The sequence below is a fragment of the Phytophthora cinnamomi genome, assembly GCF_018691715.1.
Source record: "Phytophthora cinnamomi strain GKB4 chromosome Unknown Contig83, whole genome shotgun sequence".
In the NCBI taxonomy this organism is placed as follows: Eukaryota; Oomycota; class Peronosporomycetes; order Peronosporales; family Peronosporaceae; genus Phytophthora; species Phytophthora cinnamomi.
Window position 1 is genome coordinate 590,069 of NW_027151016.1, and position 15,924 is coordinate 605,992.

At 50.7% G+C, this 15,924-nt stretch overlaps 2 protein-coding genes across 3 annotated transcripts; both read right to left on the reverse strand.

Annotated features, from left to right (window-relative positions):
• Window positions 1-606: 606 nt before the first annotated feature.
• On the reverse strand, window positions 607-6,621 carry IUM83_11333 (putative carbohydrate-binding protein; the record flags this gene model as incomplete). Of its 2 annotated transcripts, XM_067935884.1 has the most annotated exons (2): window positions 1,077-1,164; window positions 1,241-6,621. In XM_067935884.1, 2 exons carry the CDS (start codon window positions 6,619-6,621, stop codon window positions 1,077-1,079), a joined length of 5,469 nt encoding a protein of 1,822 aa, XP_067785082.1. The 2 variants fall into 2 exon arrangements, with proteins under 2 accessions (XP_067785081.1, XP_067785082.1); XM_067935883.1 differs by having other exon boundaries at window positions 607-6,621.
• A 163-nt stretch (window positions 6,622-6,784) lies between these two features.
• On the reverse strand, window positions 6,785-7,180 carry IUM83_11334 (putative secreted RxLR effector protein; the record flags this gene model as incomplete). Its single annotated transcript, XM_067935885.1, has 1 exon — window positions 6,785-7,180. One exon carries the CDS (start codon window positions 7,178-7,180, stop codon window positions 6,785-6,787), a length of 396 nt encoding a protein of 131 aa, XP_067785013.1.
• Between the last annotated feature and the right edge of the window lie 8,744 nt (window positions 7,181-15,924).

The window sequence follows — 15,924 nt, forward strand, 5'->3', positions numbered from 1 at the left end:
GCATGATCGGTCTCTCTGTTGGGCAAACCTTCGTGTCCAGACAGATCTTCGTAATGCACTCTTCGTCGCCACTGGGGACTTGCCAGTAGTCGAGGCGGGTTTGACATCAAGCAATGGCAAAACTTCCTTCGCTGACGTGAACGAAAAGCCCTGCTCGTGCATTCATTACAACAGGAGTCCGCCTTACTTATCCAAATGGCTGGACTCCTTGTTGACGATATCATTTACCCGTGCTATTCGACGCGCTACCTCCACCAAACTTACCAGGATGGCGTCTCCTCAAGAGAGCTCGAAAATGCTGATGAAATTGAGGTTTCTATCTATCAAATGCAGCGAGGTGTTGTCTACCCTGAGAAGAAGCGTAAGAAAAGTAAGAGCGAGCAAGCGCCTAGTCGCCCTTTGCACATCTCTCAAACTATGGATTTGCCGGTCACAACAAGCGCAAGTGCGATGGTTTTAGTCGCGAGGAACAGATTGCGCGGCTATGCCGTTCATGTACGTGTTTCATTTGAAATGCGCACACACGGCACAATACATGGACGTTGAAATCTATGAGCATTCATGATTCATGAACACTACAGTTCACTGCGCAGACGAGTATTCCGATCATCGCCCTCCGCCTAGAACGTCTGCGAGCTCGTCTGGTTCATATACCACGAGGCTATTCAAAGGATCGTCGGCATTCAGAGGCTCACGCTCGCGCAGTGGAAACCTCTCGATGTATGACGGCCCCGTGGACTCGAGCTGGAAGTCGTCGGCGCGGATTTTGACGGACGACCCAACGTTGTTAGGGTGCTTCTCCCACGCTAAGTTCTGCGGGGTCTCGCGTGCAGTCCAGTTGCGCAGCGTGTCGGCCACGTTTCCATCCAAGACTTTCTGTACGTCGCACGGGAAGAACTGGGACTGGTTGTAGCACGGCGACATGTGCTGCTGCAGCCCCTGCGCGCCGAACTGAGCCTGCTGCTGGTACTGCAGTTGAATCGACACTTGCTGGTCGAACTCCTTGATGTACGCGTCCAGTTCCTTCTGCGGCTCGCACTGCTCCGTGCCCCGTGCCAACGCTTGATACTGGTCGACTACGTCCGAGGCGTACGGAGACGTTGTGCGGCACGGCAAACAACCACTCGTTTGTTCGTCCACGATAGATCCATCCAATCCTGCAACCTGGAAGCACTGTGAACCGTAAGTGAACAGTGCTGGTGCTGACGGTCGACCTTCCCAGTGGCGGCCATTCCAATACGAGGCACGATCGCCCAGCATAACTGACGACAGGAGCTCGCGGAAGGGCTTGATCTCGTCACCTAGCACAGCTCCGTCAGCAGAGTCTGCCAGGTCAAACAGGCCTTGACTGAAGGCAAAGTAGTTGAGCAGTGCCTCTCGACCTTCAAAGTCGCCCTCAACTTCGCGTAGCAGGCCTCGGGTGTTGAGGTAGTCGTCTGTGAGAGCGCTGATGGCGACGTACTTGGCTCGGCGTCGCTCCACCACGTGCAACGGACCGGTCAGGCGGTCTGGACCAGTGGCGTGGACTGCATTGTCCACCTTGAGCTTGTTGCGGGCGTCGTCTACAAGACTAGTCGTTGCACTGAACCACGCTGCGTAGGCCGACTTCGTGATTGTATTAGTTGTCGTATTGGTCAGCGCTGCGAACACTTCAGGACGTGCGAAAGCGGAGCCCAGGTCTTTCTCCATAAGCCCGATCTCAAACTGTGATAGTGTGCCAGAACTGTCGAAGTCATACATCTCGAAAATGTAGTCAGGAGCTTGCAGTAGCAACGAACGGAATCGCTCGTAGTACACTCGACCATCGAACGACGGATCCAACATGAAGATGGCGGCATCCAGCCGCGGCATCTGGCGGTACCACAACGAGCGGGCTAGCTCGTTCTCGTCCAAGTACCCATTCTTGTCTAGATCAAAGCGGTCGAAGAGCAGATTCGGGTCGAGGCCCACCCAATTCTCGAACTCGTTGTATGTGATTAACCCGTCACCGTTCGCGTCCAGTATGTCGACTTGCGCCCATTTCATGACGTTAAAGTCTGCGATCAACGCGTCCACCAATTGATCGGTTAGCTTCTTGAGAGCTTTCTGCTCTTCCAGCTCTGCTATCTCGTATGACGTAATTTTCCCATCGCCGTTGCGATCGATCTCAGCGAGATCAAATGACGAATACTTGCTCTTGAAGGCGAGACTGACAGGCACACCTAATGTGCCCAGAAGTTCGTCCAGGGTTTCTGTGTCGTTGGCCAGAATCACATTCTGGGTCAGTTCCTCTTCGTTTGGGTACGTGTACTGGATGGTGGGGTCCTGGTCAATTTCGAGGCGTCGGCGTTCTCCAGTGTAGCGCTTGAAAATGAACAGCGTGATGTTGGTGCTAAGCGCGTCGAAGTAATTGCCACGCCACGTTTTGGTGTTGAGAACTTGAAACCCCCACGACGTGTACGATCGCACGGACGAGGTAGGCACGAAGGCGCTGTTGGCATCGTCGTTTGGGTCTGTATAGCGAGTTTCCACGACGGCAGAAGCTGAAGAATTACTCGATTGCGTTTGAGCCTGACCCAAAATTGCCTTCTTCTTCATTCCATCCGGACAAATATCCTCTGGCTGCTGTGGCACCTCCGTCACCGACACACAGTCGCTTACATTGACAAGGGAGCAGCATATAACTTCCCACGGAGTGTCTTCCATGCGCCATCGCTGCAGATAAATATCCGTCGGGTCGTCGTAGCCCATGTGATGAAAAGCTCGATGATAGCTCAAGCCAAAGTCAGTGACTGTTTCTCCGTCGCCACTATCGCTTGGCTTCTGTACGCTCTGCCAAAGCGGATCCATGACAGGGCGGGGCAGCCAGTACTCTACCGTTTTGTAGTAAGTTCGCACGATGTACGCCGTGTTTTCGCCGGTAGATGACGGGATTATAGCCACAGTCTGGTCATGCGTCTCGTTGATAGTCTGCCCTCCCGGAGCTTCCAACGGGGCTGCGTCTGGGTATAAGCTGTGGACGAACTCGAAAGGCCCATTCGGATATTCGCTGCTGGCCACGCCTGTAAGCCCCATAGTGTTCGCTGCAGACTGCGAAGCACTATCGACGTGCATCCACATGACAAAGCGCTGGGTAGCTCGATTGAAGATCACTTTAGGGCGGTCTGCCAGCAGACCACTGCTATCTTCTTGACGATTTCCAAATGGGTCGGTTAGATTCGTGAAATGCAGCATTAAACCTTCGTTGCGCCACTCGTTGTAATCAATACTAGAGCACGCACCGATACCCCCGAGCCCCGTACTATCATTAAACACTTCTGAGTACCAGTAAATGCTTGGGTGAGGAGGGGCATCAGGCTCTGGCATCGCGGAATTAGCACTAGTAGCGCCAACACTCGCCTCCCAATCGATTCCAGTCTCCAGAGGCTGCACAATAGTACTATCGAGTGGAAGGCCCTCAATTGTCAGCAGCTCGGCATGCGAGATGACTTCTTCATCTTCATCCCCCGTCAGTGTTTCGGCTTGCTGCTCCTCGTAGCTGCTTTGGTCCGGGCTTTCACTCTCTTGCTCGCGTATGTCATTGAAAAACGATCGATGTGGAGCTCCGTCAAAGGGATCAATGCCGCCATTATCGTGTGTGTATACTTCCTGTCTTGACAAGTGGCTTTCGTGGTGAACCATGGGGTAGTATGTCGTCGTCGATGGGGTTTGAAATGTGGCTGGCCATAATTTGCGCCATGTACGCTTTGTCGTGATAACTGCGCCGTCATTCTCATCAGCAGCGTCTGCAGCCGCCGTATCTGCGACTTGTCTGATCCACGGACAGGAGAAGCCTAACAGATAGTCGTCTCCCACGTAAATTTCGTCCCACCACGTCGACATGGCATGGAAATTATTGAGACTCAGCGCAGCTACGCTTTCGCCCTGAAACCCGGCTGCATTCACTTTCAACACGTCGTTCAGACGGATGGAATATGTGTGAGCTTGCCAATTGAGCGTCATATCCAGTTTGTACCAACGATCAGTTTGAACTTTGTCCTGGAAAATATGTCGCGGCCATTGATATGTGTTAGCCTCGTGTACGAAGCTGCCGTCCACCAAAGCAATTGCGATCATGATTTCGTCATTTACTTGGATGGAGTCATTTCGAAGTACTCCGAAGATGGCACCACGGTTTGTAGTTAGCGTGCCACGACCGAGGTTGCTCACTCGAACGAAGTACGAGATGCGTGTGGGCTGACTGGGATCTGCCAGTTTGAAACGAGGTCCATTTCGAGACACCTGACGTGCTTCCGGTGACAAATACAACGACCCACTCGCGTATCCCTCGCTTCCATGCACAAGAAGCGACTTGGCCGTACCAGCAGCCCCCATCGAGGTGTCTACACGCATGGCCAGCTCGGTGCGAACTTTTATGTATACAGAACCACGACCGCCGCTTCTTGCATGGTCGGGTGAGGCCCCACCGCTTACTTGCAAACTTCCCTCTCCCCACGATGAATAGCTCTGCGCGTATATGGCAATCCGTCCGCCACTGCCACCACCACCTCCCCCAATTCCTCCAGTGATATGTTCATGTCCTCCATGCCCACCCACAGCTTCCAGAGCTCCATGATGGGAGACCGTGGCCCCACTTACTATCAACACTGTTCCACCCGATCCGCCACCTCCTGGTGTATACGCCGAGCTCCCGTTTCCACCGTTAGCAGATATTGTAGCATTGGGGCCGATGAGGATGTCGTTGATCGCTGATAGGAAAATGGCACCAGCACCAGCACCACCTTGGGTGGGCTGCACCACTGGAAAGACGTCAAATGGTTCCTGCCCACCTCCGGCTCCGCCACTGCCTCCCAATAGGTCGGTCACTTGCTCGTCTCCGTACACTGGAGCTACCCACGGTGAAGAATCGGTATAGCCAACACCTCCAGGACTTGCAAATGAGGCTCCAGCACCACCAAATGCTAATGAGAAGCACTGTGAGTCAACGATCTGAGCAACAGATTGGAGGCCCTGAAGTTTCGAGAAATCCACGGTCAAAGCTGTTGGAGGAGTGACATCCGTGATACTACTTGACGTCGGCGTCCTCGGTGCTACATTCCCCTCTCGCGTCCAGAACTGCAGCTTCCAAACAAAACCTCCAGCAGCTCCACGCCCTGCTCGACAGCGTTTAGCAGGGTAACTTTTCGTGCTATCCAGCACTTCGACGAGTTCATTTTCAGGCACCTGCCATTCGGAGGATCGATAGAGCCCCTGGTCGACGTTCGGGTCTAACGCAACAATGGACGAACTCGCTGTTTGGTCCGGTAGTGTAGACCCTTGCATGCATAAATCCTTGGCATCTGTGCGTGTCACGCGGGCGTCAATCAGAGCTGGGAAGTCCTCGAGCAAAGCTGTTCGCAGTTCATCAGCCTCAACATTGTGATCCAGCCACCGCGTGAAACTACCGAGAAAGCCCAATTGAAACGAACCCGACAGCTCGTTGCCGTTCACTATCGTGCGCGTGACAACCTTCGACTCCAGTCCAGTGAGGAAACTTTGGGCTTGGAGCTGCGGCACGTTTCCCACAGCTGACAGGAACGTCACGCGCCACAGCCGACCGATCTCCGGCACCTGCTCGAGCGTGTCATCCCGCTCGACATTCAAGTCTCCGATATCCGGGAACGCTGTTTCCAGTCGACGTCGCACATCCAGCGCGCTGGCGTCGTACGCGATCGTCTCGGTGCTCAGCCCCGCACTTCCAGCACTCGGAAATCGCAGTATGAAGTGTCCTTGCAGCTTCTGGCCCGCAGCCGCCGACGTCTCGATCTCCTGAACTTCCGGCACGTGTTTACCCCACGTCGACATCGTCTTCACATACACCCGGACACTCGCACTCCCCGGCCCGTTCTGGTTGTTGTTGACGCCGGGAAAGTTGGTACCTGACCCAATGAATCCGCCTCCTGGGAACCCTCCGAGCGTCCCCGGTCGAACCTTCAGATCCGTGTCCACGATGAAGCTGCTGCGACTCAGAATCGCAACAGCTCGACTGCCCAGGAATCGCACCCGGACGGCTGATCCAAGATATACCGTCATGAAGTTGAACACCGCGACGGAAGTTCCTCCGAGTCTCGTGGTCGTCACGACCCCGTCGAGTTGAACGTCGCCCCAGAGCTTCGCGCGGTCCGTGTCGAACACCAAATAACCTGCTACGAGCTCCAGCGACCCGATCACGGGGAAGTTGAAGGTGTCCCAGCCGATCCACGCCGTGGGTTCCAGCATACTGTCGTCGTAGTTGCTGCTGTTGTTGCTGAGGCTCCGACTCTGGAATCGCCAGCGGTGAGTGCCCGACTTCCAGTCCTCGAAGTCGTTCATGAGGGCGATTCGCTGCCGCTCGCCGCCCGCGAACTGCCTCGTGAAGCTCCTCAAGTCGGCAGCTTTGATCTCGTAGTCCTCGTCCCCTCGCGCGCAGCGGTGGGTGGCCTTGCAGCGCTCGTAGCTGCGGCACGCAGAGGTCGAGGACTTTTCGTTGCAACGGGTGGGCGAGTACCAGTCGTCCGCGAGCGACGCAGCACCGACGCATTGCCGGTCGAGGCTCAACAATGCCAATAGCAGGCAAGCGATAGCCCTCAACAGCGATACTGCGCGTGCTGCAGACCTCGCCATGGCTCGATCTGCTTTCAGACACCGACGCTTGGTGGAGTGAGTGACGGTTGGCAATTAGCGGAGGCTTTGGAGTGGACAGCAACATGTAGAGTAGATTTTAGGTTATTGTCTCTATAGTGGCGTAGGTACTCGTCTTGCAAGTGTGTAAGTAAGTCCCGCAGCTCTACTGGCCCATGTGAGCGCGGAACTTTTCGAGCACGGTAGCCTGGTCAACCTTGCCGCGGTTCCGAATATTCCGGAACCACTTAAATCGGTTCGTGCTAAGGTCCAGCGACTTGGCCAGCCCTTTCACGGTGACTTTGCCTTCCTGCCACGACGTTAGGGCCGCTACGAGCTTCTTGTCGTCGTTCACCAGCTCCTGGATATAGGTCAGGGGGAGCTTCTTTACCAGTCGTCGTTGCGCTGGATTTTCAGCCTCGGTAGTCCGGAGCAGGCGAGAGCTTGGGACGTCGTCCGCGGAGCGCAGGGTGTGGCTCGACTCGGTCGCCGCCGACGTGACGTCGCAGCTAAATGCGAAGACGGTAGCTGCTACCACCAACAAGACGTAGCCGAAACGCATCGTGAGTCAAACAACAGTCGAGGGCCCGAGACTTGAGTTCCGAACCGCGGATTCCACAGTGAGTTCATCATCACCCACGTGCAGCGAGTCATTCTGTAACTTATGTACGGTGTGATCTCAAATTGGGCTTTGCACTCAGCGGTTCTACGCGGGGAACACAGGAAACGGGAGTGCACATTGGTTACGGTAGCATGTCAGGAAAACAGTTGGCAACGAGTGTACTACATGTAGTACAGCTCTGCACTTCATGAATGTCGAGATGAAGACTCTTCATTGCAGAGACGTCGTCTGGTCTGAGGCATTTATTGCACTTGCGATCTGTCAGACAGCCGGACTCGCGGATTAGGATCGGCATGTTGAACAATTCAGCTTATCACGAATACCACGTGAAGTTACTGTACAGTCAAAGTTCGATTGATCACCAAAACGTACACGAACACTTCGCTCCTTTCTTTCTTTTAAAAGAAAATTAAAAATTAACAGGCGATCCAGCTAAGAGGGGGACTTTTGGGGGGGAAACTAAAAAAAAATTAAATGCGGAAATTGTCCTATTTCAATGAAATTTTAGTCGGAACATAACTAGAATATCTAATGACGAATGAATCAAGCCCGGCTTTCGTAGCTGCACTGGTTGTGCCATGGCAAGGCATGCAAGCAGCATGCCGATACTAGCGCTGTTTGAAGCATTTGTAGGGATTTGAAGGTATGAGACATTTGATAGTGGTACAGACTGCTCGGGTCTCGATGCGTTAGAGCAGTGTGGATAAAGCCGCACCCTTGCGGCTTTATTTCGGGCTCTGTCGCGATTTGCTAGATAAAGCCGCAAGCAAATTCAAAAAGCCGAATAGAGCCGGCCCTATAAAGCCGAAGATAACTCCGCGAGATTGGCTATACAACGGTATACGAGAGGCTATACCTACTTGTATACTCGGCTAATTTGTGTGGGGTTTGTGTTTCGGAAAGTTCCTGCTCAGGTGAGCACCACAACACAACCCCCCCTCAAGTTCCTGTCCAAATCAGTATACAGCCAGCCTACTCATACAACAAGCCTACCCTGGCACGATGGGGCGCCTCCAGGGCTACGAGCGGCAGCAGTTCATTGAGACGGGCTTACCGAAGAAGGGCGACAGGCTCCAGCTTTGGTGCAAGCATTGTCATGCAGCTTACGGCGACGAACAAAGATCTGATCCTGCACCCGCGCCCAAGATCGTCATAGGGCGAGATACCAACTATGTGAGCCACCTCAAGCGTTGTGAGTACTACCTTGAGGCAGTCACACTGCGCAAGGTTGCCCCTCCTCCCTTTGAATGTGTTACTCTTCACGAAGCGTTGATGCGCAGCGCCCTGCGGCCTATACCCAGACCCAATGTGGCGAGGACCCGACATCAGGGGGATGACGTCAGTGATAGTGTTTCGACGGCTGGAGTTTCCACGGCCAGCTCCGACAGCCCAATTAGGTACGATTTGTCCGGTAATGTCCGGATATTGGCCGCCACTTGCCCCACAAATAAAGCCGCGGCTTTATCGATAAAGCCGCGGCTAAATTATAAAGCCGATCGGCTAAAAAATCGATAAAGCCGAAAAGCCGAAAATAAAGCCGCGGCTTTATCCAACACTGGTTGGAGGGGGGGGATTTCTCAGTGGCGCAGAATTCCAAATGGAGGGGGGACGAGAAGACTCTGGTGGCGGAATCTATCCGCTCATTACCTGAGCCACAGAGACCGAGTGCAAGGACCGAAGACGGTGCTTACTGCGCGCTCTCCCTGCCGAACTGCGCGATGGACAAATTGTTCTCACCCTCCCACGAGCCCACCGCCGTCTTGTCGTCCTTGTGGAGACGAAGCTACACATTGTGGAGAGATGGGGCAATGCAGACCGCTCTACCTCCTCGTTTTCCGAATTTAGACATGCATCGCATTCACACCAAGGGCAATCAAGCGGATGCGCTGTTTTCGAGTGCTCATGCTAAGATGTGAGCTGCGTTCAAGTAAATAAAGACAGCATATTTATAGGTTTGAAATATCGATCTATCTGATGATGCTAGTTTCACGACCTGAAAATAAAGACCGCAATTACTTGGCTCGACGATTTTCCCCATTTTGGGCCCTTTTTTCCCTCTTCTTAACTGGATCACCTGTTAAAAAGCAAGGGGTCACAGTACATGTGGATTCTTTGTAAGCTCCATAAGCTTACGAGCCTTTACGTGTACGGCCATGTACCGTTACGCGAATTGATTATGAATGTCCACCGACCCCCGGGAGGCGCGTGAACAGCGGCGCTGCATATAATTAGGCAATTGTTTCAGCGGTACAGGCCGTACGCTGTACTACAGCGGGTTCGATGACGATGAGTGGCGACTTTTTTAAAACTTAAAAGTTAAGGCAAGTCATGAGTTTAAGGCCAAAAACAGATTACCCAACTTTGACAGCCTGTAACTTTTGACCCAATATGGCTATGGAAACGTTCTTAGCAGATAAGAAATCTGCGCTATTCCAACTATCTTTGGACAGTTGCAGTTTGTTTCGATACGGTTTCGTGTGTCGTGGTATTGTGCTTCCCGACCAAATTTGCCGTTTTTGAGCTATTGATGGAACCGCCATCAAACCGATACTGTACTCTAATTGGCCAAAAATCAATTTCTGTCAGCACCCCTTTCACGGCAACGAACAAGCTCTCCACGTGAAAAGTTGCAGCGAGTTCTGAGCCGTGTGCACTTCCGTTTTTGCGACCAGTCGCGCAGACCGACCAGCCGCACAAGAACCAACCTGTGGTGCGTGGGAGTACACCACCTAGCCAACCGACACCAAAAGGAGCAGCATTCGAGCGACCCTTGAAGTTTAAGCTTGGTTAAACTATAAGGTCTTCAATTGGGAGCACTAAGATCGTGCCATCTCCGTGCACCATGGGGACCCGAAATCACCCACCGGACCCTGGCGTCCTCCACCAAGACAAAACAACGGCGACAAAGCAACCAAAGGAACCAGAGAAGGCTGAAGATCAGAGTGGACAAGAAGAGGTCGTGAAGATAATGCATCAGGAGGCAATTGTATCAACGGAGCGACAACCGCCAGCTACACCACCACCAGTTGGAGAAATCGAGCCGGAAGCTGAGCCCTCCGAGAACAAGAGCCAGAACCCGGAAGGGATACCAGAGAAACAAGCCCCCTTCAGTGAACTGGTGGTCGAGATGGAGAGAACATTTGATCAAGGTGAACAGATGAATGAGCAAGAAGAACACACACGCAATCAAGTCATGCAGCAAATGTTCACGATGGCGTTCAAGCAACAAGACCAAAAGGAGTTGTCAGAAGAAAAATCTCATTATCCCATTCTCCAACAAGAAGAACTTCGAGGTCTGATCCGGCTCTTCAAGTTAGAAGTGGTGCAGCACGATGGTACGGCTCAAATATGGCTGCGACGACTCAAGGGTCTTGCTACATCCATTTTCGACAGTAGGCGAACTCTACTGGATGGTATTTCTTTGAAAGAAAGTGAGATCAAGGTACACTACGCACGCAATGAAAACCCATGGTCCAATAACCCGTTGCTCAAAAATACCCACGAAGATGACGACGATCCGATGGGAGAAGAACAACATTCAAATATTGTTCGATTCAAAACCGCTGTATACTCGCCAGAAGAAATCGCTGAAATGCGGATCGTCTACGATACGCCGTATGAATTTCCAACCGAACTGAGAGAGCCAACTTTTACAGAAAAAATAATTATTCAAGGCCTGCTTGAAGGCACAATTCTAGCCCAAGAGCTACCTCAATTTCTGAAGCGCACATGCAACAACGAGATGCTACGAGTAATTCAGAATACTATCCACGCTCAGGTTGAAGGAGAACTAATGTTTCGACTACCGGGCCAATTCCCTGTTTACCCGGATTTTCAGAATCGAGATCGGCCATGCAATGCAGTGCTTCAAGGAGCGACAGGCCGAGGGTTCAATATGGAACAGTTGACACAAATGCTAGGCGAGACAAAGCAGGTGTGCTACAATGCCCAGCAACACTCGGTCCACCTAATTTATTGGACTAGAGAAGCTGCAGACAAGTGGTCAAAAATTTACAAGTCCATCCCATTTCGAAGCAGGCGGTTTGTATTAACAAACATACACCCTGAGGTCGCTTCTGGAGATGGAACACCAAGTGACAACGCAGCACGAGTTTGGGCGCGCCAGATAGGGAGAGATGGTATCACCAATGAACGTCAACATGATCGCTACAAAATCAAACTACTCAATATCTCGCGATTCATAGATGAAGCAGCCGTTGATGCATTTCTACGATCGAGATTTGATGGAGAATTTAGTACGTATCAAGAACCTACCTCGGGACGCCAGACACTACAAACCGGAGCGTGGGAAATTTTCTTTCGATCCCCAGGATGCCCGCCCTTTTTGGAGGGGATCAGATTTATTAACTGGCTGGGAACCAAACTATTAGTCCATCACGTTGGTAGCAGTCCAGCTTCTCCGTGCTACAATTGCGGTAAGCCTGGCCACACGGTTGTTCAATGCCGAGCTTCAACAGATCAATGGAAATCTACAGCAAACTGCATTACAGTAAATGCACAAGAACTCACCACACTTATCAAGCAAAAATCAACGATAACTAGCTTCGAAGAGCTTGAAGGTATGTGGACGAGTCTACAGCATCGCGACGATGTAACTGAGCATCCTATTACTTCGCTAGCCACGAACAATAACGACGGAAACCAAGCCGAATCTCAAGCGGAAGTCCCAAGAGCAGTACCAGCGCCTATCTCAACGTGGATCACACCGAAGTCGCGAGGAAAACGCAGTAATGCCAGCTACAATCACATACAGAGCAAGAGTTTGTCATCATCAGAACTGCAAGTGTCCACAGACAACCATCAACAGAACGTGATAGATCTAGTCAGCGAAGACGGATCCCAGCAGGAATCGCAAGGTCGACCAGAAAAGGAAGCTGTAAAGCCGACAGATAGTGGCCCACGACAAATTCGTCGACCAGCAGCACTGTCCAAACAACAGAGATTAATCATGGAAGCGATAAGTCGCAGCAACCCGGAACCGAAGTGGGAGGACACTGAACAATTACGCAATCTTGTCATTGATGACCTGGAATGGGCAACGACAGCAGGCCACCAAGTCCTTGAATACTGTGGTCTAAAGGACGTAGCCACACCAGGAACAGGAAATTGCCAATACTATGCTATCGCCATGGCGCTACTCAACACAGATTTCACCACAGCCGAAAACCAGAAAGCCATCGAGAACTTAACCGCAAAACTAAAGAAAGGTTTGCAAATTGCTATGATGCATGGGTTTGACGAGGAGTACCAGCACGACGAACGTAAGTTACGATTACTAGCTTGCATGAAAAATACGAGTAACTTATCGGAAATGGAATCGAAGCAATTACTGATGGAGTACATGGAAGATATAGCTCAAACGAGCTCAAAGAGTGCAGCTTTCATCGCCAGAAGCTTCTGGGGTTCTGATTTTACGCTACGACTAGCTGCCAAGTTGCTACAACGACCGATCTTTGTAGTAGTAGCACGGAATGGACTTTCAAAGCCAAGCTACCAGATCTTCGATCCGTACACAGCTAAAACAGCGAACTTCATTTGGGAATCAGCTAAAGAAGTAATGATCGCTGAACCAGAGGCACAGTTGTGGCTGGAACTCCTTCAGGCAGAATGCCTGAATCCCAGAGGAAAAGAGCATCTGCCTATTGTACTAAAGTATGGTTCGGAGCACTACCAGTGGCTACAATTTGGAAACCGTCCGGTTAATCAACCTCAGACAGAGGAGGAGTCATCATGTCTTGACATGCCCCCAGAACTTGGTGAAGAAGAAAGTAAAACCGAGGACGCAACTCCTCCACAGCTGAACCCACTAGAAAACATTAAAGCACCAACGAGCAACACAGATGCCCAGCCAATTGCTGTTCTAAACCAGTCAGGTCTTCCAGAGGGTGGTCGACAAGAGTCGAAAAAAATTAAAGAACCAGGTGGACCACGAACAAAAGAATCGCTAGAGTTCTCGAATGCGGGAGCGTTTGGTCTTGCTCCAGTAGTACAAAAGTTACTGCTACAACTTGATTGGAATAACACGTCACAGAGACAGGCTTTGGAAACAATGACGAGTGCTGACGCTGAAACTTTACAACACTGGCAACAACAACTTCATGCCAACGGAATATCTAGCGCAAGCACACCAGAGGACAGCGACGTTGAAATGGATGAATCGCAAGAATCATCATGGTCGCCCCCACCGGAGATGGCAAGAAGCGACGCAAAGCACGACCCAGTCCCTCCAGATATCCACCGAGACGATTTAACCACTCCAAGAGGAGGAAGATTTACAAGCCATCAGAAAACGGCTTCTGCTGGTCGGCGGGGGGAGATTAGCCAACGGAAGCAATGGAATGCGCTGGAACCTGATTGGAAGCAGATAAGCAGCCTGAATTTTCCGGGTCTTCCAGCAGACACTACCACATGGAAGAATGCGGTTAAAGCTCACCCTGTGAAACTATTGCAAAGCTTGCAAGCAGTAGACTCACCCGAATATATTATTCGCTCAATAAATGCAAGCGTTCTACAAGACTGGACGAGAGGATTTCGAATCGACTGTCTAATTCAAGGCCTAATCGAGGTTCGCACTGCTCAACATGACGAACTGGCACAGACTGAACTAGACAATGAGATTAATTATCTGAAGACGGAACGCGACGAAATGATAAATGATTTCTATATTCATGGGAGGGACTACTGGATCAAGCTTCGAAAGTATGACGCTGACAAAGATGAACTACTCAAGATCTGCAAAAAAGCTCAGGCAGCACACCTTACTCGAATGATAATTGCAGCCTTCGCTTACGGTCCAGAGCTAGCTAGAATCAGTGGGAGGCCATTCCCTACAAACGCCATGGTAGTACCCTTGATCAAAATCTTACAAGGTGCACTCAAACAGGATTCCAGGTTAAAAAAGGCATTTTATGGGCAAGATTCCGACGGTGACCTAGCTAGCTTGGAATCGACGTTAGCGCATAGGTCAATCTACCCACCGCAACAAACCCCGAACATCCAATAATTATTCCAGCTCAGTCAACCAAGACGGTAACAGAATTATTCCCGGATCTGTATGCAGACCTGCATAACGTTGCAGAAATGTTTTACACTCCAGGGCATTTGAAGCGAAAAGGAATAAAAGGGAGAACAGCACTTCAGGTTATTACACAAAATTTACAAGGATTTATTAGCAAGCGTCGGGAGGCATGGTTGCGCGGGTGGACACAACGCACCGACGTAGCTCCCGCAGAAATTATTTTTGTTCAGGACACACATTTGAAGACGAAGGCAGACATTGCAGACATGACCGAAATGTGGAATCGCGTTTGTGGAGCAAAACAACCGCCTCATCCTCTTAGTTACTGGACAACTACAGCAACCAACTCAGGAGGAGTAGGAATACTATTACTACCACTCGTTGCCGCACGAATTCATCCATGGAAACAGAATGATTGGAATGACAGAAGAATTGCGGTACAATTTGATGACTGGTGCTTGGCAAACATATACGCACCGACAAATAGAATCAAAAGAAATGATTTCTTCTCTGACTTGAACGATTGGATGGACTCAAAAATATCGACATTACTTGGTGGGGACTTCAATGCGGTACTAAATCCTCGGGTGGATCGTCTTGTTGATGGACTACCTAGTTTAGGTGCCTGTGAAAGCAAAGAACTTCATCATCTAATTGATAATCTTAATTTGATGGATGCCGTGACACTTTCATCTCACGCAGATGAAGACAATATCTTAGACCCCCTTACTCACTAAACATACTGGCGAAAGCGCTCAGCTAGCAGGATCGATCGGTTCTACGTTAGCAGTGATATTGCCGGAACAGCGCAGTGGGTTGAAGCACGTGAACCAGTTGGCTACTCCGACCATCAGGAGCTCCGGTTGTGGCTAATGATGCAAAATTCACAGACTCGAAAACGAAAAGGGGTTACGCGATATCCATTCAGTAGTTCGAGGCCAGAATGGGTGCAAACTCAAATACAAAAGCGACTAAAAAGTTTGACCACTGAATTCCAGCGCCAAAGTAGTCCCGCCGTAGCCTGGGATACTTTTGCGAGGCAACTTTCGTTAATGATTGGTGAAGTAGCCCGTATGGACCGTGAACACACCGAACATTATTATGACCGTTTACAGACAAATCTCCGATCGCCACCATCAACAAGAACTGAAATACTACTAAAAACACAGCATCGCCGAGTACGACAGAGTAGTCGATCTTTTGGTCGATCTATACAACCTACTGCTTCTAATTTGAAGAAGTTTTACAAGAAACACGCTAACTGGCAGCGGGACCAATACGTAACAGGCATTGATCCATCTCCGGGACACTTCTATACTGAGAATATGTCTACAGCAGAAAGAATGGCATCAGAATGGAACGATATATTAGGAGCATCTCATGCAAAAGTTAGCCCCGATAACATTCAAGATGCTCTGAAAAATTCCACGAAGTACCTGAACAAAACCGACTACAACCAGAGGAACAAACGAAATTGACAAGACCAATTGAAGAACAGGAAGTTCTAACTGCAATAGATCAGCTTCCACGGGATAAATCTGGAGGCTCCTCCGGACTATCTCACGATTTCTTCAAGGATTTCAAAGACGAACTGGTAGGAATCCTCACAGCGGTTTACCAGGATATTCAGAACGGTGCCGCAGTC